The sequence below is a fragment of the Ranitomeya imitator genome, chromosome 5 (assembly GCF_032444005.1).
Source record: "Ranitomeya imitator isolate aRanImi1 chromosome 5, aRanImi1.pri, whole genome shotgun sequence".
NCBI classification, from domain to species: Eukaryota; Metazoa; Chordata; class Amphibia; order Anura; family Dendrobatidae; genus Ranitomeya; species Ranitomeya imitator.
The window spans coordinates 309,032,812-309,058,052 of NC_091286.1; the positions used below are offsets into that span (position 1 = coordinate 309,032,812).

The window sequence follows — 25,241 nt, forward strand, 5'->3', positions numbered from 1 at the left end:
TGGCTAGGGATTTATCAGGCTGCCAATTTATCTTACAAATACTGAGGTAAAAATACTGAGCAAATAACGTGTTAACGAGGTCTAATAAAGGAGATCACACAGGTATATACTATATACAGGGGAGATGACACACAGATATATACTATATACAGGAGAGATGACACACAGGTATATACTATATAAAGGAGGAGATGACATACAGGTACATACTATATACAGGAGGAGATGACATACAGGTATATACTATATACAGGAGGAGATGACACACAGGTATATACTATATACAGGAGCAGATTACCTACAGCTATATACTATATACAGGAGGAGATGACATACAGGTATATGCTATATATAGAAGATGACATACAGGTATATACTATATACAGGAGATGACACACAGATATATACTATATACAGGGGAGATGACACACAGGTATATACTATATACAGGAGGAGATGACATACAGGTATATACTATATATTGAAGGAGATGACATACAGGTATATACTATATATAGGAGGAGATGACATACATGTATATACTATATATAGGAGGAGATGACATACAGGTATATACTGTATATAGGAGGAGATGACATACAGGTATATACTATATACAGGGGAGATGACACACAGCAGGTATATACTATATACAGGGGAGATGACATACAGGTATATACTATATACAGGAGATGACATACAGGTGTATACTATATATAAGGGAGATGACAAACATGTATATACTGAGGTGAAAATGAGAGGTGTGAGGTGAAAATGAAAAGGTGTGAGTGCCAAATGAGAGGAGTGAGGGAAAATAGTGTAGTGATCGGAAAATGACAGATGTGAGGTCGAAATGACAAGTGTTAGGCGGGAATGAGAGGAGTGAGGGAGAAAATGAGAGATGTGAGGGGGAAAATTAAAGATGTGATTGGGAAAATGAGAGGCGTAATGGGAAAATAAGAGAAGTGACGTGCTATAACTAACCACAGATATTTACTATGCCCAGGCAACGCCGGGCTCTTCAGCTAGTAAATACATATTTCTATGAAAAAAACACATTTGGTATTGCTGCATCGGGAATGACCTAGCCTATAAAACTGTCCAACTAGTTAACCCCTTCAGTGAACACTTAAAAAAAACGAGTAAAAAAAACTATGCTTTTTCATTATACCGCCAAACAAAAAGTGAAATAAAACTCTGTCAAAGATGAATGTACTTACGTTAAAAATGGTATCACTGAGGCCAGTCTCACACGTCCAGATAATTCCGGTACCGGAAAAATCGGTACCGGAATTATCTGTGTCCGTGTTCTCACGTGGTACATCAGTGTGCCGACTGGGTACCACACGCACCGTGCAGGACACAGCGCTACAGTTAAGCGCTGTCCCCTGCATCTGGTGCTGAAGCCGCTATTCATTTCTTCTCTCCAGCATCGTTCGCTGGAGAGAAGATATGAAAAATCTTTTTTTTTTTGGGGTCCCTGTCCCCAACCCCTTCCCACCCCCTGTGCGCCCCCCCCCCCCCCCCCCCCCCGCTGTTAATAAAATACCCGGCTCCCTCGCTGGCGCTGCTTCCTGTCCTCGCTGCCGCTTCTCCTGTATGTCTCCTGTAATGGGCGGCACCACGTGACCGCTCATACAGGAGAAGCTGCGGCGAGGACAGGAAGCAGCGCCAGAGAGGGAGCCGGGTAAGTATTTTATTAACAGCGGGGTGGCGCACAGGGGGTGGGAGGGGGTTGGGGACAGGGATCTGCTTTTTAAACACCCAAAAAAAAAGATTTTTCATATCTTCTCTCCAGCGAACGATGCTGGAGAGAAGAAATGAATAGCGGCTTCAGCACCACGCTGGGAGGACAGCGCTGACTTTAGCGCTGTCTCCTGCACGGCACACGGACTGCACACGGACAACATCCGTGTGCGGTACGTGTTTTACACGGACCCATTGACTTTAATGGGTCCGTGTAATACTTGCGCTCCCACGAACACTGACATGTCTCCGTGTTTTCCAAACGGACACACGGTCCGTGAAAACACGCTGCCATGTGCAGAGACACATTGATTTTAATGTGTCTACGTGAGTCAGTGTCTCCGGTACGTGAGGAAACTGTCACCTCACGTACCGGAGCCACTGACGTGTGAAACCGGCCTAAAAATGTAATCTTCTCCCGCAAAAAAACAATCCACCATACAGCTCCCTCAGCGGAAAAATTAAAAAGTTATGTCTCTCAGAATAAAGTGATATAAAATAGTTTTTATTGTGTAAAAGCGCCAAAACATTAAAAAAAATTATATTAATGGGGTGTTGCTGTAATCGCACTGACCCAAAGAGTGAACCTGTCTTACCAATTAGACGACACGTGGAACAGTATAAAAAGACGTAAAAAAAAATTCCTGAATTGCTGTTTTTGTTTATTTTGCCTCCCAAAAATTGGAATAGAAATTAGAATAGAAAGCAATCAAAATATGTCACGTGTCCAAAAAATGGTATCAATAAAAGTGTCAACTTGACCCACAAAGAACAAATCCTCACATGACTGTCAGCAGAAATATGGAAAATGAATAGCTCTCAAAATATGGCGATACAAAAATTTGTTTTTGCAAAAAAAAAGGAGTGTCTTTTAGTGTGTGACAGCAGCCAAACATAAACAACCAATATAAACCTGGTATTGCTGTACTCGCACCGACCCGAAGAATATAGGTAGTTATATAGATCAGAGCAGCACAGTCATTTAGAAAAGTCTGCAAACCATGACAGAAACTCCCAAATACATACAAAATTCAAACAATTGGAGTCAAAGCTACTGTCTTTAGAGTAAAAACATAATATTTATTAAATAACATTATAGTCACAATTCATAAATATACATTATGTGCATATAATCATCTCAAAGTAACTACATCGATGAAGGGCCCAGGTAACAAAATCCAAAAGTTCAGACTATTAAAAGAAGTCTGACCCGAGGTATCAAGTTCTTAGGCTATAGCACCATATAGCAACAGTCAGTGTATGTCCCAAAAGACACCTAATCGCATATATAGATATAAGATTGATCCTCGCCTATTATGGTCGTAGTGTGGCGATGGATTGCCAGCCCCATGCGCGTTTCGCGTAGGCTTCTTTGGGGGGCCTCCCAAAGAAGCCTACGTGAAATGCTGCAAGATTTTCTGATGATTGCCCTGCCAATCAACCCGGGCTACATGAAAGGACAGCCCCAGTGAGTCGGGAACATGGGTTTACAGGGAGGCATGCTAGACCCATGTACCGTCGAGAGGATGAACTGCAGGGATTTTGGACTTCACAAATAGGAGGAGGTTTCCCAAGGCCCCAATTTCAGCCCATGTCGGGACAAGTTGCCAGAACTGTGGACGCATGAGACACTTTGCCAGGGAATGCTGGGAACGTTCTAACCCACATAATCTGCGTCCCCAACAGGTGAACACTGTGCTGCAATTGGGCTGGCATTCTTGAGGAGAGAGGATCCCACTACCCCGACTGGAAGAAGAAGAGGCATATGTGGTTCAAGGACAAGTGTCCCAGACTAGGAGGGACACCTCAGCGACCATGAGCCAATGTCTGCAGCCGTTCTCAGTAGAGGGAGTGTAGGCTGCGGAGCTTTGTGACTTCGGAACCTCTTTCACATTGATCAAAGAAGATTTAGTACCTGACCAATGTATTGTTTCTGACACCCGCATGTTAGTCAGTGCAGCCAGAGTAGAATCTCTGAACATTTAGTTGGCTCGACTACATTTAGACTGAGGTCACAGTTATGGAATGGTGGATGTAGGAGTAGTGCGACAGATACCCAAAAATGTGTTGTTGAGAAACAACCTAGGAGCAGGGTTGGTGTGCCACTGGGCCAATGTCATTACCTTAGGCCAAGGACTGGCTCCCACTGCGTTAGCCGAGAGGGAACTGCGCAATCTCAACATGTAGACTAACCCCCCCACCAGTGACGAGTAATGAAATAAAATTCCTGTTACCATGAAGGAATGTGACCTGGTGGAGGAAAATCACATTGGGAAGGACACCCAGGGACTTCGGGACACTGTGTCTTCCGTCACCCAGGTCAACCCGGATATTGTCCCATCTAAATACCATTTACCAGACTGTGAAATGACCATCTCCCTGGCTGGGGTCAGTGCTCTGGAGATGGGTGCTTTTAAGTGGGCAATTTACCGGCCGAGATACTGGAGAAGGAGCTGGAATAGTTGTTCCATCTATATGGGTGGATCCGTACCATCAAATTGAAGAATGGCAGAGGAAGCGATATCGCACTGTTTGCCTTCATCAGCTTCCAGGATCCATGGGATGCAGAGGACGCAGTATTTGGACACAATGGATACGAGTTCGATTCTCGTCAGTTACGTCTGGAGTTTCCCAGGTCAAACCTGTAATCAGGGGGTGGATATGGGGGGACCCGCAGGAGAAACAGAACCTTTCCTGGGGAACTGAATATAGAGTCCTCGTCTCAGGGCTTCACCCATCGAGGAGTTGGCGGGATCATATGAAAAAAACTCAAGATGTCTGCTATGGTGTACACAAGGATACACATGCTATGGTTGTGATATCTATTGTCTGGATGCGAGGAACTATCTTAGGAACTCTTGTTTCCAGCTGGAGCAGGAGACATGTGCTAGTTGTAGTATGGAGCAATGACTTTGACTATAGACTATACTGGCTGGAGATACAAAAGCTGTGGGACAATCAAAACTTGGGAGACAATAGGTATCAGCTTGTACGAAGGCAGTGGAACTTTTGGCCATAGCATGGGATCTTGTTGACTGGAGACATTGCATTGTGACCATATACCTGGAAAGTTGAAAACAAGCGGGAAGGTGAAGGGGTTAATAGCAGTTGGAGTCAACACTTGGATAGCACTGCACTATTCAACACCTAACATCAGCCAATGGCTTGTGCAATGTAATCCTTCTACCATAGCTTATCAAGATGGGGCATTTTGCCGTGATAAACTTTGCTTCATCTGTATACACACAGCAAAGAGCAAAACTTCTGCATTAAATAAGTTCTCTGTTGGAAACACATGATGTCTTATCCTGTATTAACCTCTGCTTCTCCCAGATGCCCATAAAGTTACTGAGATTCCTTCCCAGGGAGCAGAAGTGAAGTTGGTGACTCTGGTGTTGGATTAATGGGTAGACCTGTAGACATGGTCGCATGTTCTGCAAATAGATACTGTACATGAATGAGGCAATGCTCACCAAGCAGGAGTGGCATCATGAGTAATACCGTGATTACATACCTTCCGACCTCCCCAGATCTAGCGGAACTGTTCCAAATCTGGGGGGGCTGTCCAGTAGGTCGGAGATATGTCCTGATGTCAGCTGTATCTGAGTTCTAAGGTCACAGATGTAACTGAATGTAATGATGAAGCAGGAGCCAACTTCATGCTTCCTCCAACATTGTCTAAATAAAGATTAAAGTTCTTGCCAGAAACTTTAGGTCACTTCACACAGAGGCAAATGTCTAGCCGAGCTGAGTGTGTGTCCAACAGATCTGTGAGCGGCAGAGCTGATTGAGTGTATAACAAAGCTGAGTACATGTCACATCTGATTGTGAGTATAGCAGAGCTGAGTGTGTATTTAGAGAAGCTGTGTGGGTGTATGGCAGAGCTGAGTGAGTATATAGCAGTGTTGAGTAAATGAGCCTGTGTATGTATAGCTAAGCTGAGCGAAGGTATAGAATATCTGAGTGTTTGGCTGAGTGAGTGTGTGTATGCTAGAGCTGAGTAAGTGTGTAGCAGAGCTGTGTGTGGCAGAGCTGAGTGTGTATGTGTTCGTGAAGCAAAGCTGTGTGTGTACATTGTGGGAGCATTATATTGTGTGAAGGGTGGTTTTGTGAATTGTGGGGGGCATCGTATTGTGTGAAGGGTGGTTTTGTGAACTGCGGGGGCATTGTATTGTGTGAAGGGTGGTTTTGTGAGTTGTGGGGGGCATCATATTGTGTGAAGGGTGGTTTTGTGAATTGTGGGGGGCATCGTATTGTCTGAAGGGTGGTTTTGTGAATTGTGGGAGGCATTGTATTGCGTGAAGGGTGGTTTTGTGAATTGTGGGGGGCATCGTATTGTGTGAAGGGTGGTTTTGTGAATTGTGGGGGCATCATATTGTACGAAGGGTGGTTTTGTGAACTGTGGGGGGCATCATATTGTGCGAAGGGTGGTTTTGTGAATTGTGGGGGGCATCATATTGTGCGAAGGGTGGTTTTGTGAATTGTGGGGGCATCGTATTGTGTGAAGGGTGGTTTTTTCAACTGTGGGGGGGGGATCATATTGTGCGAAGGGTGGTTTTGTGAATTGTGGGGGGCATCGTATTGTGTGAAGGGTGGTTTTGTGAATTGTGGGGGGCATCATATTGTGTGAAGGGTGGTTTTGTGAATTGTGGGGGCATCGTATTGTGTGAAGGGTGGTTTTGTGAATTGTGGGGGGCAACGTATTGTGTGAAGGGTGGTTTTTTGAACTGTGGCGGGGCATAATATTGTGCGAAGGGTGGTTTTGTGAATTGAGGGGGCATCATATTGTGTGAAGGGTGGTTTTGTGAACTGTGGGGGCATCATATTGTGTGAAGGGTGGTTTTGTGAATTGTGGGGGCATCGTATTGTGTGAAGGGTGGTTTTGTGAATTGTGGGGGGCATCGTATTGTGTGAAGGGTGGTTTTTTCAACTGTGGGGGGGAATCATATTGTGCGAAGGGTGGTTTTGTGAATTGTGGGGGCACCGTATTGTGTGAAGGGTGGTTTTGTGAACTGTGGGGGGCATCATATTGTGTGAAGGGTGGTTTTGTGAATTGTGGGGGCATCGTATTGTGTGAAGGGTGGTTTTGTGAACTGTGGGGGGCATCATATTGTGTGAAGGGTGGTTTTGTGAATTGTTGGGAGCAGCGTATTGTGTGAAGGGTGGTTTTTTTGAATTGTGGGGGGCATCATATTGTGTGAAGCGTGGTTTTGTGATTTGTGGGGGCATCATATTGTGTGAAGGGTGGTTTTGTGAATTGTGGGGGGCATCGTATTGTGTGAAGGGTGGTTTTGTGAATTGTGGGGGGCATCGTATTGTGTGAAGGGTGGTTTTGTGAATTGTGGGGGGCATCGTATTGTGTGAAGGGTGGTTTTGTGAATTGTGGGGGGCAACGTATTGTGTGAAGGGTGGTTTTGTGAGGGCATCATGCAGTGTAATGGGCATTATACTATGCGTGGGGGCATCTTATTGTACAAGGAGCACTTTGGGGGCTTTACAAGCGGGCCTGTACTCTGTGGGAACCTTCCTGGGGCAGTATTTCTATGTGGGTGCATATAAAGGAGTGGGAGAGATTAGGGTACTGGTTTAGCATAAAATGAATGCTGTAATAACAGTATGTGTCCCTCTTTGTTATGTTTAAAAGTTGGAAGGTATGTGATTATGAGTTTTACATATGATTGTGAAATCATTGATAAATGACATATGCCAATGATGTTGCTAGTGCTACTATTTCTAAAGTCTTGTTCACGTATATATAAAAGTTTTATTATTGCCTAAATGTCTATAGATATATATATATATATTTCTGTGTTATAAAGTGCAGTATTTTCTCTGCATTGTTTTACACTATGACCTGTTTATCTGCTTTATTTTATTATTCATCTGAAATGGAATTATGTCAGTATCCATATGCATTTAGAGTATGTTGTCGTTCACGAGCACATTTGCTGAGTGACCACATGATGGCGCCAAATAGCTAAGATTTCATTGTGTGTTGCCACCAGATGGCATCCTCAGCCCAAAGATGCTGAGCTCTTGGTTCTCTCGGTTCTCTTTCGGTCAGCAATGTATAGATTATCTGCTCCTGGTATTTGTAAGTGGCTTGATCTGCTGAAAGAATGACACTGTGAAAGTGATTTCAGAGGCTCTGCATAAAACAACTGTGAAAACCAACAAATGAAGCTTAACGCCATGACTGATTTAAGATTTTAACAAGTTATTTATTGCCAAACGATACAAAGCAGTTCATCCACAGCAAAGATCCGAAAATGCAAGCAGATCCCAGTTTAACCCTTTCACTTGCAGGGGTTCTTTGACATTTTGCTCATCTTATAGCCTGGTCAATTTTTCCCCCTCTTGACACATACAGACAAAATCAAAATGACAAAATAAAAGGCTGGTATTAAACCCCCATAGCTCTATATTTTCTAAACATAGACACTTTGGCAAAATGTCACTAAGCACTTTCTGCAGACACTTTCATGCGATTTTATATAAAAAAAGAAATAAAAAAATGCTTAAAAGTGTATATTAGTGGCTAAAATGTGCTTGTCCCAAGGAGTACTCGGAAATAAAACGCCCCACAATGTGTTACCCCACTGCCTGCGGAGTACGGCTATACCCTATATGTAGTGTAAGGAGGAAGGAGTGCCACTTGGCATTGATTTGGATTGGCTTTCCCTGGTGGTACCTCATTCGTAGAGCCACAGAAGTCAGGTATTAGTACAAAGTACACTCCCCCCTTTCTTTGGATTTACCCAGTTTTGGAGACTACAAATCTCAAGCAAAATTAGAATTCCCCTGCTCACACAAAGTTTCCTGGGAAATTCGATTCACGGAGAAGTTGTTCTCTGCAAATGTAATGTCCCTCATTATGCTCTGGAGCATGATAAAAAGAAGATGTCAAAAATTAAGAAAACTCCTAATCTCGCTTTATTGCTCACTCCTCCAGCCCAGCCGTTCCTCGCCTTCACCCATCCGGTCCTCGGCGCATCTTCTGATCCCCACCACTTTGCATTGCAATCTTGCCTTGCGCAGGCGTGTACTATGGAGGACAGAGAATGAACTTCAATCCAATATTGCAGCCAGCATGCAGCCAGCGGGTAAGGAAAGGGTGAATCAAAAACCCCAAAACCCCGCCTCCATGGCTGAAGATTGTTCCCTCCAAATTCAGGTGACAGAGTCCCTAATGGGTGAATATAGGTCTGTCAATGATGGGACTTGGGGGCTTTTCCATTTCTTTGCTATTAAACATTTTTCAGCTGTCAAAAAGTGTAGAATTAACTCAGCAGATGTTTTCCCTATTGGGAATGGAGGGACATTTACAAGGAAATCTAGAGAATTCAGTGGCATCTGTGTATCTATTACTCTTGTATTAAGGTTATGGACTTGTATCTAGGAAGGTTGGATTAAACAGAAGAATAAAGATATGGGATGTGTCAGCCCTGTCTCCCCACAGCTCAGAAAGCCTCAGGTATGTATGGATTACACTTGGAAAGAAGAACGGGTGTATGTTACTTGCTATAAATAATTTGTGTGAAACCCCTAGTGAGAATCCCTGAGCGCCCCTGTTTCTCCTTTGTTTTCCGTCTTGTGCTGCATCGCTCCATTGCAGATATATTCTCATTTGTTGCTTTTGGAATGCAGTGTTTAACATCTCTCCTTGTAGTGCAACTGGATGTTTCTTCAGAATCTTCTCTGGTGGCTTGCGGGTTCTTGCAACTCTTCCTCCTAGACACTGCCAATCACATCTCCGCAGCTTCTGAGACCGCGAGATCAGCTGCGAAGCTGTGACTGAAAGCATCTGGGAGGTGTGCCACAGAAAAGACTGTGAAGGAACACGCAGTTGCAATACAATCAGAGATTTCACATACTACGCTCCAACAGCAACCTTCAATCCTCTCAAGATCTCCTCCTTTACTCCCCTCTCATCTCTTCTTCCCACAACCGCATCCAAGACTTCTCCCGTGCTTCCCCCATACTCTGGAACTCTCTACCCCAACACATCAGAGTCCCTCCTACCACAGAAACCTTCAAAAAGAACCTGAAGACCCACCTCTTCCGACAATCCTACAACCTGCAGTGATCCTCAACCTACTGAACCGCCGCACGACCAGCTCTACCCTCACCTAGTGTATCCTCACCCATCCCCTGTAGACTGTGAGCCCTCGTGGGCAGAGTCCTCCATCCTTCTGTACTTGTGTGTGCCTGGTATTGCTCATGTTTATTGTACTTGTCTATGTATGCCCCCTTATCGCAATGTTGTCCGAGTCATATTTTCACCTCCCCAGGCATATTATATTGTGCGCCTTTTTTGCAGAACCTTATCGTGATAACTACATGACATAAAAAGTTTTGAAAATTCACAAAATGCTGATAGAACGCGTTGCTTCGCTAAAATTTATCGGCTTATGGCATGCCATTTTTGCCTAGCTCTGATGAAGTGGGGATGGGGTCCGGCAACCTCTGGTTATCAAATTCATGACAATCGACAGCTCCTATTGATGCTTGTTGGTTATATGTGTTTTTAAATGTTTTTAATCATATGAGATCTTCTTTCTTTTTAAGATTATTAAAGATTGACAAGGAGATTTAGTGAGTGTGCACACCTCTTTTTTGTGTATGTTTTCTATATTGAAAGTAATATTGTCAAATGGGACAAATGTATTACACCCTATTGTTTTACATTAGCCTGTGCCCGTCCTTTAGCAGTTTACCTGCTCCTTCCCTCTATGAATGGAGACCTATTTGACTGGCTGTGTTGTATTGATGTGATTTTTACATTCACATGCTGTTATTTCTTTGCCTTGGGTATACTGGTATGCTTTTTTTTGCTCCCTTTTTGTTGCATGGGTATCGAGGGAAAGATCTTTGGGGCAGCCTCATGAGTATCATTAGAGGTTATGTGCTCTTTTTAATAGTTTGATCCTATGTGTGTTATTTTGAATAAAATGTATTTCTTTTGCATTTATCTGGGAGTTTGTGTGGTCTATTCCTTTGATCTTAGCCTTTTTCTCACACTCTATTCTTCTCGTTTCGCCCAGAATTTGGTATTCAGTATAGAATAGTGAAGGGGTTTTTTTTATGATCAGGGACATTGTATTTTTCTTGATTGGCAACTAATTGAATGCACAGGTATAACTGTCTGCTTTGTGATTGCGGAGGAGGAATACAATGTGGATGGCCTGGGAAATGTAAATGTCAGAAATTGCTAAAAGTTATCACCTATGTGTATAGAAATATATCCCGTCCCATAGAAGATCTGAGAAGCTCTGGCCATACCTTTAATGATTGGAGAGCACATATGGCCAGTGAATGGCTCCTTTTACAACTGTCTTGGATAATGGGTAATAGCAATGGATGAGACCCTGGTGCCAATAGACATGTTTCATGTTGCCTCTCAAAGTTTTAAAGACTTCCTGGTTTTGAGCTGGTTACAGATGAGCTATTAACCATTTCTTTTTATTTGCCCCTTTAATGTTGCACTTTCCTGGCTATATCTGGAGATAGCATTAGGCAAGAGGTTTCCATTATTTTTATGTGTAACAGTTGTGGAGAACGTTGGCAGACTTAGCAAGTCATTTGGAGAAATAAAGAAGTCTATTTGCTGATACCCGATGCCTTCTACTTTCAGTTGGTGCTTTATAAATGGGAAACATACTGCTGGCATTGTTACCACTTGGGGGTCTTACAGAAATCCTCAGCAGGCTTCCTATGCAGCCCAAAGCCAACGTAGACAAATGGACATGAGTGTGCAGATCTGGTGGCCTATTCTTCAAAATATTGTCCGTCAGCTGCCTATTCTAGCCCTGGACATCAACTTGTTCCAAGGATTGGGGCTCAGGTTTCAGAAGATCTCATATTATTGAGCAGTCAGGCTACAATTCATTATTTCATTTTCTCCTGTTTAATCTAGTTTTGGGGGGTTTCATCTGTTTTTCATTTGTGCCTTATTATTTTACTTTGCGCTTTCTTTTTTAATATCTATTTTATATGTGATCATTTGTTGCTTTTTTTTGTATATTTGTTATTCTGAACAGGATTTTCAGTCCCCAGATGTTTTTGGTTAATTCATCAATTGAAACTTTTTAAAAAGTCATTTAATTTTGTCGCAAATTTTGTCCAGTTCTTGGAAAATCATGCAGATATTACTTACCTTTTCCTTGTGGACATGAAGCCTCAGATATTTTTTTTTTCAATTATTTCAGTTATTTGTATTTTTTTCTCCATTTTAATGAGTGTGTGAGGGGGGAAACGCAAGTAAAACTGTGCACAAAAATCCCGCGTGTGAACATACACATATAATAGTTTTCCAAAGCCAAACAAATGTATACCAAGCCCGGTGCTCGGTGTAAACCATAAAGGATAGTGCCAGCGGTCACCTGCAATAGGTGTCTTATGATTCTATGTAGTGAGTGCCAATAAAGCTTTGCTAAAACCACCGATGTAATAAGTCGCCAGTGGGTCTTCTTGTTGGTGTGTTTTGATTAATGTGCTGTAATTTTTTTTTAAATTGTATTTTAGAATACAGAGAAATTAAAGCAGCAAACACTGATTGTTAGGTAACTGTTTATTTAGTATTCTACTGTTCACAGAACAACATGCGTGAAAAATGTGAATTTTTTTTTTAATGCTTTTTAGGAATTTGATTTTTTTGTCCATTTCATGGCCCAAACAAGACAGTTGTTTTTTTTGTTACTGGGAATATTCTAGAGAGAAATAGTTTCTAAACTCTGCATTGAATTCAGGATGGCAGATTGCAAAGTTTGGAACCTGGATTTCAGATGCAGACAGCGATGAAGTGAATTATTCAAGGGTCCGATCTGCCATACACAGGGATTTCTTTGTATTCTTTGTTTTATTGTTTTTATTTTACTATCACATTCTATACAAATGCATAATGTACCCAGCGCCATTATAGAGAGCGCTCGCTAATGTATGTTGCTTCTGTTTCCTTTTCCCATTTTAATTGATATTAATCTTAACGACTTGAGGATCATTTCTATATCTGCTGCCTTATAGCCCCTCTCTGAAATGTCTACACTGTGTTTTCTATTACAATCCTGCCCTTAACCCTGTTACATGATATGGATAATTGCATGAATGTTAGGAAACCTGCAATTACATTTTTTATTAACATCAGAAAATATTTATTAGTGACTACAACATAATTATTATCCATACAAATTCAATCAAAGGGAAATCTTTCTGGTTCAGAAGGCTGCCGACTGTCCTTATCCTTAGGCTGATAACACAAGTAGGAGGTTATAATTATTATGGTAAGCCCTTCGCAACAGATAGAAAGGCGTAGTTGCAAATATATTATTTTACCAGGGAAAAATAAATAAGAAGATACAATTATTTCTTACCATGTGCATTATACACAGTATTACACTTGACTAATGAAGTGATGGAGTTGCATTTACCTTACTGCAAGTCATTGAATTTTGGTTCAATACACAGTCAGAATAAGAGCAGACTGTAGACACCGGCAACATGTGACCTAATCCTTTGTTTTCACTTGGTCTAATGCCGAGAGTAGATGGAAGGTCTATTTATTATTATGTTACATGGCCAGCACAATTTGTATAATATGAACGCTTCCTTATTACTCGTGGTTGCAGAATAAAATGATCATTCTTTTATTATTTGATTCCATATACCGGTATCTGTTTTCTGTTTATCAATTACCGTATGTGAATTATCTATCCCTTTGTAATATATATATCCCTCTTCCTTTCATATCTCAAATCTAAAGCTGTCTGTCTGTCTGTCTATATCTCTGTATGTCTATCTGTCTGTGTGACTGGTCTTGTGTCTATTACATATCTATTTCATTATCTAGCATTTATTTATCTTTTCTACATCTATCTTTATCTAATAGTGATTGCCCCCTTTCTCTCATATCTCTACGCTTCTTGTCCCATTTCTGTTCCTTCCTCCATTCCTATCACCTTCCTATCCTCCTTCCTTCCTTCCTTTTTTCTTTATTTCCTTCTTGTTTCCTTTCTTTTTCATTTTTTTCCTTTGTTCCTTCCCTCGGTTCCTTTTTTATTTCTTTTTTTTCCTTCTCTCTTTGTTTTTTTTATTCTTTCTTTCCTTCTTTCTTTCTCCCTCCCATGTGTTCCCTTTCTTTTTCTGTCTTCCTTTTTCTTTCTTACTTTCTTCCTTTATTTTTTTCTGTCTTATTTTCTTTATTTTTCTTTGTTTATTGTTTTCTTTTCTCTGTTTTAACTTCATTCTTTCATTCTTTCCTTTCTTTAAAAACCGTTGAGACCATGGTCTAGCTTTACTTGTGAAAAGAAGAATATATGTATAAACACAGAAGAGTCTGCCTTCCCGCTACTGAGCCAGGTCATATGTGTCATTCTTTATTGCAGATCGCCCTCGGAACAGTAACCAATGTGGAGGAAGCAGTGAAATGGCTGAGTTACACTTATCTTTTTGTACGGATGAGAGCAAACCCATTAGTATACGGCATTAGTCATAAGGTGTTTCAGGTAGGAAATCCATTTCTTATGAATATCTAACCCCCTTTTCTCTAGCCAGTAATACCAGGATAAATATTTGCTTTTGTTTTCTGACATGATAACAGCCCTGCTTTTAGCTCATTTAGTTTAGTTCAGTTTATTTAGGCCTTGGTGATTGAAATGGTTGTAGACAAACAAGCAGCGTTCTTTAGCGAATTTTAACTCCTTCTGTTGTGTCTATGATCCAACAATGATGTCAAACCATGACTGCGCCCAAATGATACATGCATGTATAGAATAACACATATTATAATGTGACAACGATTTCCACTCTTCATCAAACACTCTTCATCAGAAGTCTATTGTAAAACCGATTAACAATGTTGTCAGACTTTTGGGCAACTCCCAGTTGCAAAAAGAATTATCCAAGTTTTGATCCTTTTCCGGCACCTCCGGGTAGCTCCACGAACTTTTGGAATGATAGGAAAAATGAATCATAATTTGCTCCACAAAAATGGCAGAAATTGTGCCAAAAATAGACTCCTGTCCCTAATTGGAGTACATTCCTTAGAGTGGCGCATGGCTGATGAAAGATTCACCACATCATTAAGAGACACATGCTTTATCACAACTAGCATACAAAACACCAGTCTTGAGCAAGTGGGGCCTATGTGTTTTTAAATCGTAAGTTATTTTGAAATCATTATTCAGTCTGTGGATGTAATTAAACTCTGTAGCTTTCATAACGGAAATGTTGTTCTCTCTGGATTTGCCAACAGATGGATCCCTTATTGGAGAAGCATCGAGAACAATTGGTAATTGAAGTGGGACGGAAACTTGACAAAGCTCGTATGATTCGCTTTGAAGAAAGAACTGGATTCTTTTCCTCTACAGATCTGGGCAGAACTTCAAGCCACTTTTACATTAAATATAATACCATTGAGGTACTAAATATATTTTTGCCAGTGTACAATGTTAATATCAGGCGCTCTACAGCTGCATTCTGAAAACCAGAACTGGCCACGAACAGACCTGTTGTGGGTCTGGTAGTCGTTTCAAACAAGGACCTATGTGGTGCTTTGAGGCATATATAAAGTGCTATGAAGTTGAGCTGTGGTGCCAGAATGACTGGCGGAGGTCCTAATGTGCAGGCAGAAGTGGAGCTCTGCGGTAAGGAGATGAATCATGCCATTGAAGTACCTTGGCTTGTGCTCAACATTTGTGTGCCAGAGTCAACTGGATCTATTCCAAGTCAAGCAAAATGGTTTAAGGACAAATTTGGAAATCGAGTGTCTGCTTTGATTGTTTCTCAAAAAGACAAAAAACTATTTTGACTTTATTAAAATCAGAAAAAAGGGAAGCCAAAATGGGTAGGAATAGAAAAGTGGAGTGGATAACGAAATGAAAAGTAGAAATGTACATAAATAGTGGTATTTAATTTTGGCTTTAAAAAGAGTTATTTCTTGCAAATTCACTCACATTCCACACAGAGTCTACCGTATTACCTTCTTAGTGTGTGTAAAGATGCCCATTTATAGTCTTCTCTCAGAGTCGTAATGCGTCTCACTAGTGACATTCTCATTTGTATGGTCATCGCACATGCATAAAATGTGTTGAATGTGGACTTTGTCGTTTCACTTTTGCCCTTTTTTTCATTTGTCAGACATTCAATGAATTATTTGATGCTCACAAAACTGAAGGCGATATTTTGTCTATTGTATCTAAAGCTGAAGAATTTGAGCAGATCAAGGTAAGATGTTGTCGATAAGTGGCAGACGTTTGGTAACGTGTCTTTTACAGCTGTCACTTATAGACATGGTGTGGAACAGTTGTCTGTTGATTTGCTTCAATGACTAGAGCTTCATTCCAGCCATGCTGCAATATGTCCAATAGATGTTTTTGTAGTAATTGGTCCCAGGAGAAACTTGAAGCTGAGCGGGGAATTTTGCCTTCAGTAAACTGTCAATACATTGACTTGTTAATTACCGCTACAGTACCGATCTGTGGGATGCTTCCCGACAGTAAATACATATACCACTAATAGTCTCTTCCAGTAGTATATAATCCATCATCATTTCAGTCTATAATTTGATTTCTTTATTGTTTGTGACATTAGATTGCTTGGTTTACCTGCCATGGTTTACCTATGGCAAAGTTTTGTGAAATCTGATTATTTCTTACGTTGTCTTTAACCTTATAGTAAAAGCTGTGTTTAGAAATGGACTAAAGCTTGTCAACCCCCTTCCATTTTTTATAGTATCAAAAGGAATTAAGGTATCATTAAAGCAACCCTCCAATTTGGGCTAGAAATAATTGACTGTACATTACACCTTTATAGTCACAATACCCTGTTTTCCTCTTTCTGCCTCTCTTCTTCAGATTGATGTGTTGAGTTTCTCAGGCCTCCAAGATGGTCACCTTAGTAGCATGGGACTAAACCATACCTTCCTTGCCTTTCTTGTTCAATGGGATAGTGAAGGCATAGAAGTCATGATTTACTGACCAATGCACTTCCTAAAGGTACCGTCACACTTAGCGACGCTGCAGCGATACCGACAACAATCCGGATCGCTGCAGCGTCGCTGTTTGGTCGCTGGAGAGCTGTCACACAGACCGCTCTCCAGCGACCAACGATCCCGAGGTCCCCGGTAACCAGGGTAAACATCGGGTAACTAAGCGCAGCGCCGCGCTTAGTAACCCGATGTTTACCCTGGTTACCAGCGTAAAAAAACAAACAGTACATACTTACATTCAGCTGTCTGTCCCTTGCCGTCTGCTTCCTGCACTGACTGCTGGCCGTAAAGTGAAAGCACAGCACAGCCACAGCGGTGAGTCACCGCTGTGTGACTCACCGCTGTGCTGTGCTTTCACTTTCACTTTACGGCCAGCAGTCAGTGCAGGAAGCAGACGGCAAGGGACAGACAGCTGAATGTAAGTATGTACTGTTTGTTTTTTTACGATGGTAACCAGGGTAAACATCGGGTTACTAAGCGCGGCCCTGCGCTTAGTTACCCGATGTTTACCCTGGTTACCAGTGAAGACATCGCTGAATCGGTGTCACACACACCGATTCAGCGATGTCTGCGGGGAGTCCAGCGACGAAATAAAGTTCTGGACTTTCTTCCCCGACCAGCGACAGCACAGCAGGGGCCTGATCGCTGCTGCCTGTCACACTGGACGATATCGCTAGCGAGGACGCTGCAACGTCACGGATCGCTAGCGATATCGTCTAGTGTGACGGTACCTTTAGCCACTGTAATGGCAATCTTGGAAGCAGAAGGGAACATCTGCCGATTTGAGCAGAGGGGATAGCGGGAAACAAATGGAGAGCACCAGGTTGGGTGAGGATACATGATAAAAATAGGTAACTTTTTAGTCCCAGGATGTAAAGTTGCAATGGGTTTGCACAGGGTTTTTTGGGGATAATTTTGGGGCATATTTCACATTTTTTATGAACATTATTTGTAGCCTATTATTTATTCACACGTGCACTTTATTCAGTTTTTTCTTTTCCTCCAGAGCTTTTGGGAAAACACATTCCACAGCTAGACAATGCTGTATTTTGGGAATAAAAAGGCAAGGACAAAAAACATTAGCAACTGTGATAAACACCACTATAATATGTTCTCCTCGTATTTGCGTTGGTTTACTCTGAGTAATCCACTTTTCTCCCTCACTCTAAAGACATACTGATAGGAAATTTAGATTGTGAGCCCCAATGGGGACAATGACGAGGATGTCTGTAAAGCGCTGCGGAATTAATGGCGCACTTTAAGCAAAGCATAATAATACTGTTTGTAGATTCAAGAAAGTATACTTTGCAGCAACAAATTTGATATTGTTTTTGGAAAATATTCTGTGTGAAACCACCTTAACCCCTTCATGACCTTGGGATTTTTCGTTTTTCCGTGTTCGTTTTTCACTCCCCTCCTTCCCAGAGCCATAACTTTTTTATTTTTCCGTGAATTTGGCCATGTGAGGGCTTATTTTTTGCGGGACGAGTTGTACTTTTGAACGACATCATTGGTTTTAGCATGTCGTGTACTAGAAAACGGGAAAAAAATTCCAAGTGCGGTGAAATTGCAAAAAAAGTGCAATCCCACACTTGTTTTTTGTTTGGCTTTTTTGCTAGGTTCACTAAATGCTAAAACTGACCTGCCATTATGATTCTCCAGTACGAGTTCATAGACACCTAACATGACTAGGTTATTTTTTATCTAAGTGGTGAAAAAAAATTCCAAACTTTGCTAAAAAAAAAAAAAAAAAATTGCGCCATTTTCCGATACTCGTAGCGTCTCCATTTTTCGTGATCTGGGGTCGGTTGAGGGCTTATTTTTTGCGTGCCGAGATGACGTTTTTAATGATAGCATTTTGGTGCAGATACGTTCTTTTAATCGCCCGTTATTGCATTTTAATGCAATGTCGCGGCGACCTAAAAAACGTAATTATGGCGTTTCGAATTTTTTTCTCGCTACGCCGTATAGCGATCAGGTTAATGCTTTTTTTAAATTGATAGATCGGGCGATTCTGAGCGCGGCGATACCAAATATGTGTAGATTTGATATTTTTTTTTTATTGATTTATTTTGATTGGGGCGAAAGGGGGGTGATTTAAACTTTTATATTTTTTTTATTTTTTTCACTTTTTTTTTTTACTTTTTTTTTTACTTTTGCCATGCTTCAATAGCCTCAATGGGAGGCTAGAAGCAGGAACAACGCGATCGGCTCTGCTACATAGCAGCGATCTTCTGATCGCTGCTATGTAGCAAAAATGGAGGTGTGTTGTGAGCGCCGACCACAGGGTGGCGCTCACAGCCACCGGTCATCAGTAACCATAGAGGTCTCTAGGACCTCTATGGTTACCATCCAGACGCATCCCCGACCCCCGATCATGTGACGGGGGTCGGCGATGACATCATTTCCGGCCGCCCGGCCGGAAGCGCCGGTTAAATGCCGCTGTCTGCGATTGACAGCGGCATTTAACTAGTTAATAGGTGCGGGCAGATCGCGATTCTGCCCACGCCTATTACGGGCACATGTCAGCTGTTCAAAACAGCTGACATGTCCCGGCTTTGATGCGGGCTCACCGCGGAGCCCTGCATCAAAGCAGGGGATCTGACCTCGGACGTACTATCCCGTCCGAGGTCAGATAGGGGTTAAAAGCGAGGCTGGCAGAAAAGTATAAAGTGCTCTGTAACATGATGTAATGTCTCCGCATCCCTATGTAACATACTCAATTACAAATCAGATCTGTGAACAATGGGAAGATAAAGCAGCAGATGATAAAGGTGACATTAGAGCCATTTTATTTTTCAAAATATTCTTTGGTGTGACATTTCCCCTGCTCACAATTATGTCCATTTCTGGACAAGGATCCAAACTTATGGGATTACCCTCCCCCCCGCACTTCACCCATGCTACCCCTCCAATGGCTAGAAGGAAGCCAGAAGGTGGGGGTATGGTGCACGCCTAAATAAAGAACATGAGATAACCCCTTTAAACACTGCTATTTGCTTCAGACATAGTAACAAGCACGACACTTTCCAAAAATGTAGCTAAATAACCATTTACTCTAAGATGCCATTTCTGTTTTTACTATGGTGCTATTGGCAAACTTTATCTTACAGTGCACTTTTTTTACACCATCATAATAATAATTTGTTTGCACAATGTACATTTTTCCCATGGAGATCCAGTAAACCTGTTATATGTTACTATGATTTGTTATGGTAAACACATCAAGGGAATCTGTCATTAAGTATTTGCCACCTAATCTGACAGCATCATGATGTAGAGACAGTGACCCTAATACCAGTGACTAGGGTTGAGCGAAACGGATCGTTCATTTTCAAAAGTGAGAGAGAAAAAAAAAAAAAATAATATTGACTTTGCATTGGGTTTCGTGTTTCGGTCGATCCTCGACTTTTCGCCATAATCGGCCGATTTCACTCGACTCGACTTTTGAGATAGTCGGGTTTCGCGAAACCCGGCTCGACCCTTAAAAAGTCAAGGTCGCTCAACCCTACCAGTGACGTATCACTTATTGGGCTGCTTAGGGTAGTTTTTTTTTTTTATAAAATCCATGTTTTATCAGCAGGAGATTATCATTTGAGGACTAGTAAACCTTCTGCCAGGTAGTCCTCCATATTCATGAGCTCGGTATAACCTTGCGCCAACCACAGATTGGTAGCTTTCTGTCAACACTGTCCATGGCCAGGGTTATACAGAGCTCAACATACTGGTAGGTCTGCAGCAGAGAAAACAGTGATTTTATCAAAATGACAGAAAGCAGCTCGGTAAGTGATACATCACTGGAATCGGTATTTTCCTCTACAGTGGGTACGGAAAATATACAGACCCCCTTAAATTTTTCACCCTTTGTTTAATTGCAGCCATTTGGTAATTTCAAAAAAGTTCATTTTTCTTTCTTATTAATGTTCAATCTGCACCCCATCTTGACTGAAAAAAACAGAAATGTAGTAATTTTTGCTAATCTATTAAAAAAAGAAAAACTGAAATATCACATGGTCATAAGTATTCAGACCCTTTGCTCAGTGTTAAGTACAAGCACCCTTTTGAGCTAGTACAGCCATGAGTCTTCTTGGGAATGATGCAACAAGTTTTTCACACCTGGATTTGGGGATCCTCTGTCATTCTTCTTTGCAGATCCTCTCCAGTTCCGTCAGGTTGGATGGTGAACGTTGGTGGACAGCCATTTTCAGGTCTATCCAGAGATGCTCAATTGGGTTTAGGTCAGGGTTCTGGCTGGGCCAATCAAGAATGGTCACAGAATTGTTCTGAAGCCACTCCTTTGTTATTTTAGCTGTGTGCTTAGGGTCATTGTCTTGTTGGAAGGTGTACCTTCGGCCAAGTCTGAGGTCCAGAGCACTCTGGAAGAGGTTTTCATGCAGGATATCTCTGTACTTGGCCGCATTCATGTTTCCTTCAATGGCAACCAGTCGTCCTGTCCCTGCAGCTGGAAAACACCCCATAGAATGATGCTGCCACCACCATGTTTCACTGTTTGGATTGTATTGGGCAGGTGATAAGCACTGCCTGGTTTTCTCCACACATACCGCTTAGAATTATCACCAAAAGGGTCTATCTTCATCTCATCGGACCAGAGAATCTTATTTCTCATAGTCTGGGAGTCCTTCATGTGTTTTTTAGCAAACTCTATGTGGACTTTCATATGTCTTGCACTGAGGAGAGGCTTCCATCGGGCCACTCTGCCATAAAGGCCTGACTGGTGGAGGGCTTCAGTGATAGCTGACTTTGTAGAACTTTCTCCCATCTCCCTGCTGCATCTCTGGAGCTCAGCCACAGTGATCTTGGGGTTCTTCTTTACCTCTCTCACCAAGTCTCTTCTCCCATGATTGCTAAGTTTGGCTGGACAGCCAGGTCTAGGTGGTTCCAAACCTCTTCCATTTAAGGATTATGGAGGTAACTGTGCTCATAGGAACCTTGAGTACTGTAGAAATTCTGTTGTAACCTTGGCCAGATCTGTACCTTGTCACAACTCTGTCTCTGAGCTCCTTGGCCAATTCCTTTGACCTCATGATTCTCATTTGGTCTGACATGCACTGTGAGCTGTGAGGTCTTATATAGACAGGTGTGTGCCTTTCCAAATCATGTCCTATCAGTTTAATTAAACACAGCTGGACTCCAATGAAGGAGTAAATCCATCTAAAGGAGGATCACAAGGAAAGCATGTGACTTACATGAGTGTCTGAGCAAAGAGTCTGAACACTTATGACCGTGTGATATTTCAGTTTTTCATTGTTATTAAATTTGCAAAAATTTCTACATTTCTGTTTATTTCAGTCAAGATGGGGTGCAAAGTGTACATTAATTGGAAAAAATGAACTTTTATGATTTTACCAAATGGCTGCAATAAAACAAAGAGTGAAAAATGTAAAGGGGTCTGAATACTTCCCATACCCACTGTATATCATGCTGCTCTCAGATGGGGTAGCAAAACGCTGGTGATTCCCTTTCAGAGCTGTTGGTATGGTTGTACTAACTACTACACACAGTAGTACTGGTACTTTTTTGTCACTAAAGTACCGTATATTGTTTGTGGTTTTATATTGTATATTTTTAGTATACTTTGGTTATTTTTGTTTCTGCTGTTTTTTTTGTAATAGGGTGCTTCAGTATAAAGTTTTTTTGATTTGTTCATATGTAGCAGTTAGCCATTTTTTCTGCTCGCGCTTCATGGTGGTCTACTACAAGTCAATTGTGTAGAAATTGATGTAGGAAATGTTTTTTTTATAGCACAACTGCAGTATTTAGTCTGCAGAGACAATATTAGCAATATTTGAACGTCTCGATAAATGAGTGTAGCAGGATCTGCACAGCCATTGTGTGTGCGGTGGCGTCTCCACTCACATAGGAAGTTATGCCAACATATATCACTTTCAATTTCAGTGGAACGACTTTTATTTGCATGACAATTTGCTACTTTGCATCGTAGCACTTGGATTATGAAGATATGCATGTATGATTTCCACTGACCACCGGCTGCATACCGGCATTATAGCGGTAATGAATACATTCCAAGTTAATTCAAGATTGTTCTAATCTGGATGGATAGACATTTTCCTTTGGTCAAATTGAAATGAAATCTCATCATTTGCAGGACAGTGGGGTTAGCAGGCCAATTTGTTTAGCATAGCAATTTTTTCTGTGTCAATGACAGCCTTAATAATAGTGATGAATAATAAAATGTAATTGTGTCATTATTAATATACTTTCAATTAGGTCGCTTTAGTTACAGAAGACCAATTTTCTCTGCAGCCTTACGAGAGAAATTGCTTTGACATAGATATTGGGTGGAAGCAAGTAATAATTTTATGTATTTTTGTAAAGGTCCACGACTGTGAAATATGTGGAGATATAATTTTAACAAGTAATTGTCTCAGTGGTTCTCTAATCCCATTTCTTACCTTCTGTGAAGATTATTAAGATTAAAAATATTTTTGTAATAGTAATTCTCAATGGCTCTCTACATTTACTGTAATGGGAATAGTAAAAAAAAGTTTAAAAACTCTTGTGTTACTTGACTATATAAAAATATTACCTTTTTAATTATATATTTTTCTGCTGGTTGAAATTTTCTTGTTTCATACTGGACCAGAGCCTGGATATTTCTGTTTGACTGAAGTTCCCTGTAGATCCAAGTTCAGATTTTGAGAAGCCAATATGATGTTCTCAATTCACCAGTGTAGGGTTACATCCAAGTCTTTGTAAAGTTGAGGAGGTGGAAGAAGGGGTGTTATTTCACAGCCATTGTAAATGTAGTACACACAAAAAAAACATATACATCTTAACACAGTGGCAGTCTGGGCTGCCAAAGGCCCACCAGTGACATTTCCCATGGAAGCCAACTATTCTATCATGATCCCACCAGGGGGTCGGTCAGCGGACGGCACAACACACAACGGGATGGAAATGGGGAGAGGAAGGCCCTACCGATAGGGAATGATGGACGGGACACCTCCTGAGCTCCAAACTGAGCCTATCCCTGCACTCCCCAAATGCCCTAAGCAGGTCCTTCCCCCCGCCGCTGTCACAAACCTCGTCCCTTGCTGTCACCTTGCTCTGCCCTGGCTAGTTCACTGGCCGATAAGGGCGCTAACCTCGCCACTGCAAATGGTACAACACAGAAGGTGGTGACAAGCACTAGACAGGCAAGATAAAAACACCACAATTAGCTTCCAGAATCCACTACCAAGCTCCACACCACAGATGACACCGAAACAGGACTCCAAACTCCAGAAGTAGCTGACACCAGAGAGCTGCAACTGCAAGGCTGGTTTCCATAAAGAAATTCTATCACCAACAGTCCGCTGATGCATCAGGTGACCATTTAAATGATGATGGGAGTGGTCACCACCCACATCAGCTGACATAGCAACTCTGCAGTTGCATCAGGCTGCGAACAGTGGAAACTGACATTAACCCCCGCTGGCCTAAATTGAAAAATAAAGCAGCTGAAAAAAGGCAGCACCACTTACCTGTCCAGGTCTTTGAACAACTGCACTACAGGATGTAGCCAGCTCATATAGCAAGATGTTGGCAACACAGGTGCAAAATACTAAATAGACAGCCACTCGCCACGTACCCATTCATGGAGGAGGTGACTGCTTAGTATACATTTGCACAATAAAGGCATGTATAGGATGCTTCGATTAGGCGTGCTAGCCAGCACTCTCTCAATGCATCCCAGTGTGAACACCACTGTATATTTTGGCCAAAATATCGACCAATACCTCACTCTTTTTTATGTATTTTGTGCACTATATTTTTCAGGGTGCAGCCAAGCCCAGCATGTTTGGTCTTGTGTACAGGGGTATTCACATGGGATGCATTGAGACAGTGCTGGCCAGCCCGCCTAATTGAATAGTAGGGGCGTGACTAATAGGCTGAGAACCAGACACTATGCATTACCTACATGTGAACAGTGCCCTATACAGGCCTTTATTGTGCAAATGTGTACTAAGCAGTCACCCCCTCCATGAACTGGTAGGCTGTGAGTGGCTGTCTATTTAGTATTTTGCACCTGTGTTGCCAACATCTTGCTATATGGGCTGGCTGCATCCTGTAGTGCATTTGTTCAAAGACCTGGGCAGGTAAGCGGTGCTGCCTTTTTTCTTCTGTTTTTTTTTTTTTATTTTTGAAGGATTTTTATCCTCTTTAGTGGCTTTGTTATTAGTTTCCTGAAAGGAAAAAAATGCCACATTTAAAAAATAGTGGAGCCAGAGCTACCACAAAACCAAAAATGGATCGTGAGTCGTGACATGTTCAGTTCCATGCAATATTAGCTGACCCTTATAAACATACTTACCAGTGCTTTTGTGTAACGATAAACTGGGTAGTTTGTTAAATGAATGATTACATGCTGCTCATGTCTGTACATAATGAATCGAGTTTATTATGCCAACTGCAGCTCATATATATGGGTGGAGGGCCCATTTTTCCCCAGGGTCCCACTGGGATATTCACTTGTACCCTGTGGGCCAGT

The 25,241-nt window shown here is 41.7% G+C and overlaps 1 protein-coding gene across 1 annotated transcript in view; it reads left to right on the forward strand.

The window, feature by feature from the left end:
* The window catches only part of ASCC3 (activating signal cointegrator 1 complex subunit 3), an 887,461-nt gene that overhangs the window by 624,131 nt on the left and 238,089 nt on the right, over nucleotides 1-25,241 (forward strand). The window contains exons 16-18 of the mRNA XM_069726311.1: nucleotides 14,127-14,246; nucleotides 14,996-15,160; nucleotides 15,880-15,966. Of these exons, the coding sequence (XP_069582412.1) occupies nucleotides 14,127-14,246; nucleotides 14,996-15,160; nucleotides 15,880-15,966 (372 nt within the window). The remainder of the gene's footprint in view (nucleotides 1-14,126; nucleotides 14,247-14,995; nucleotides 15,161-15,879; nucleotides 15,967-25,241) is intronic.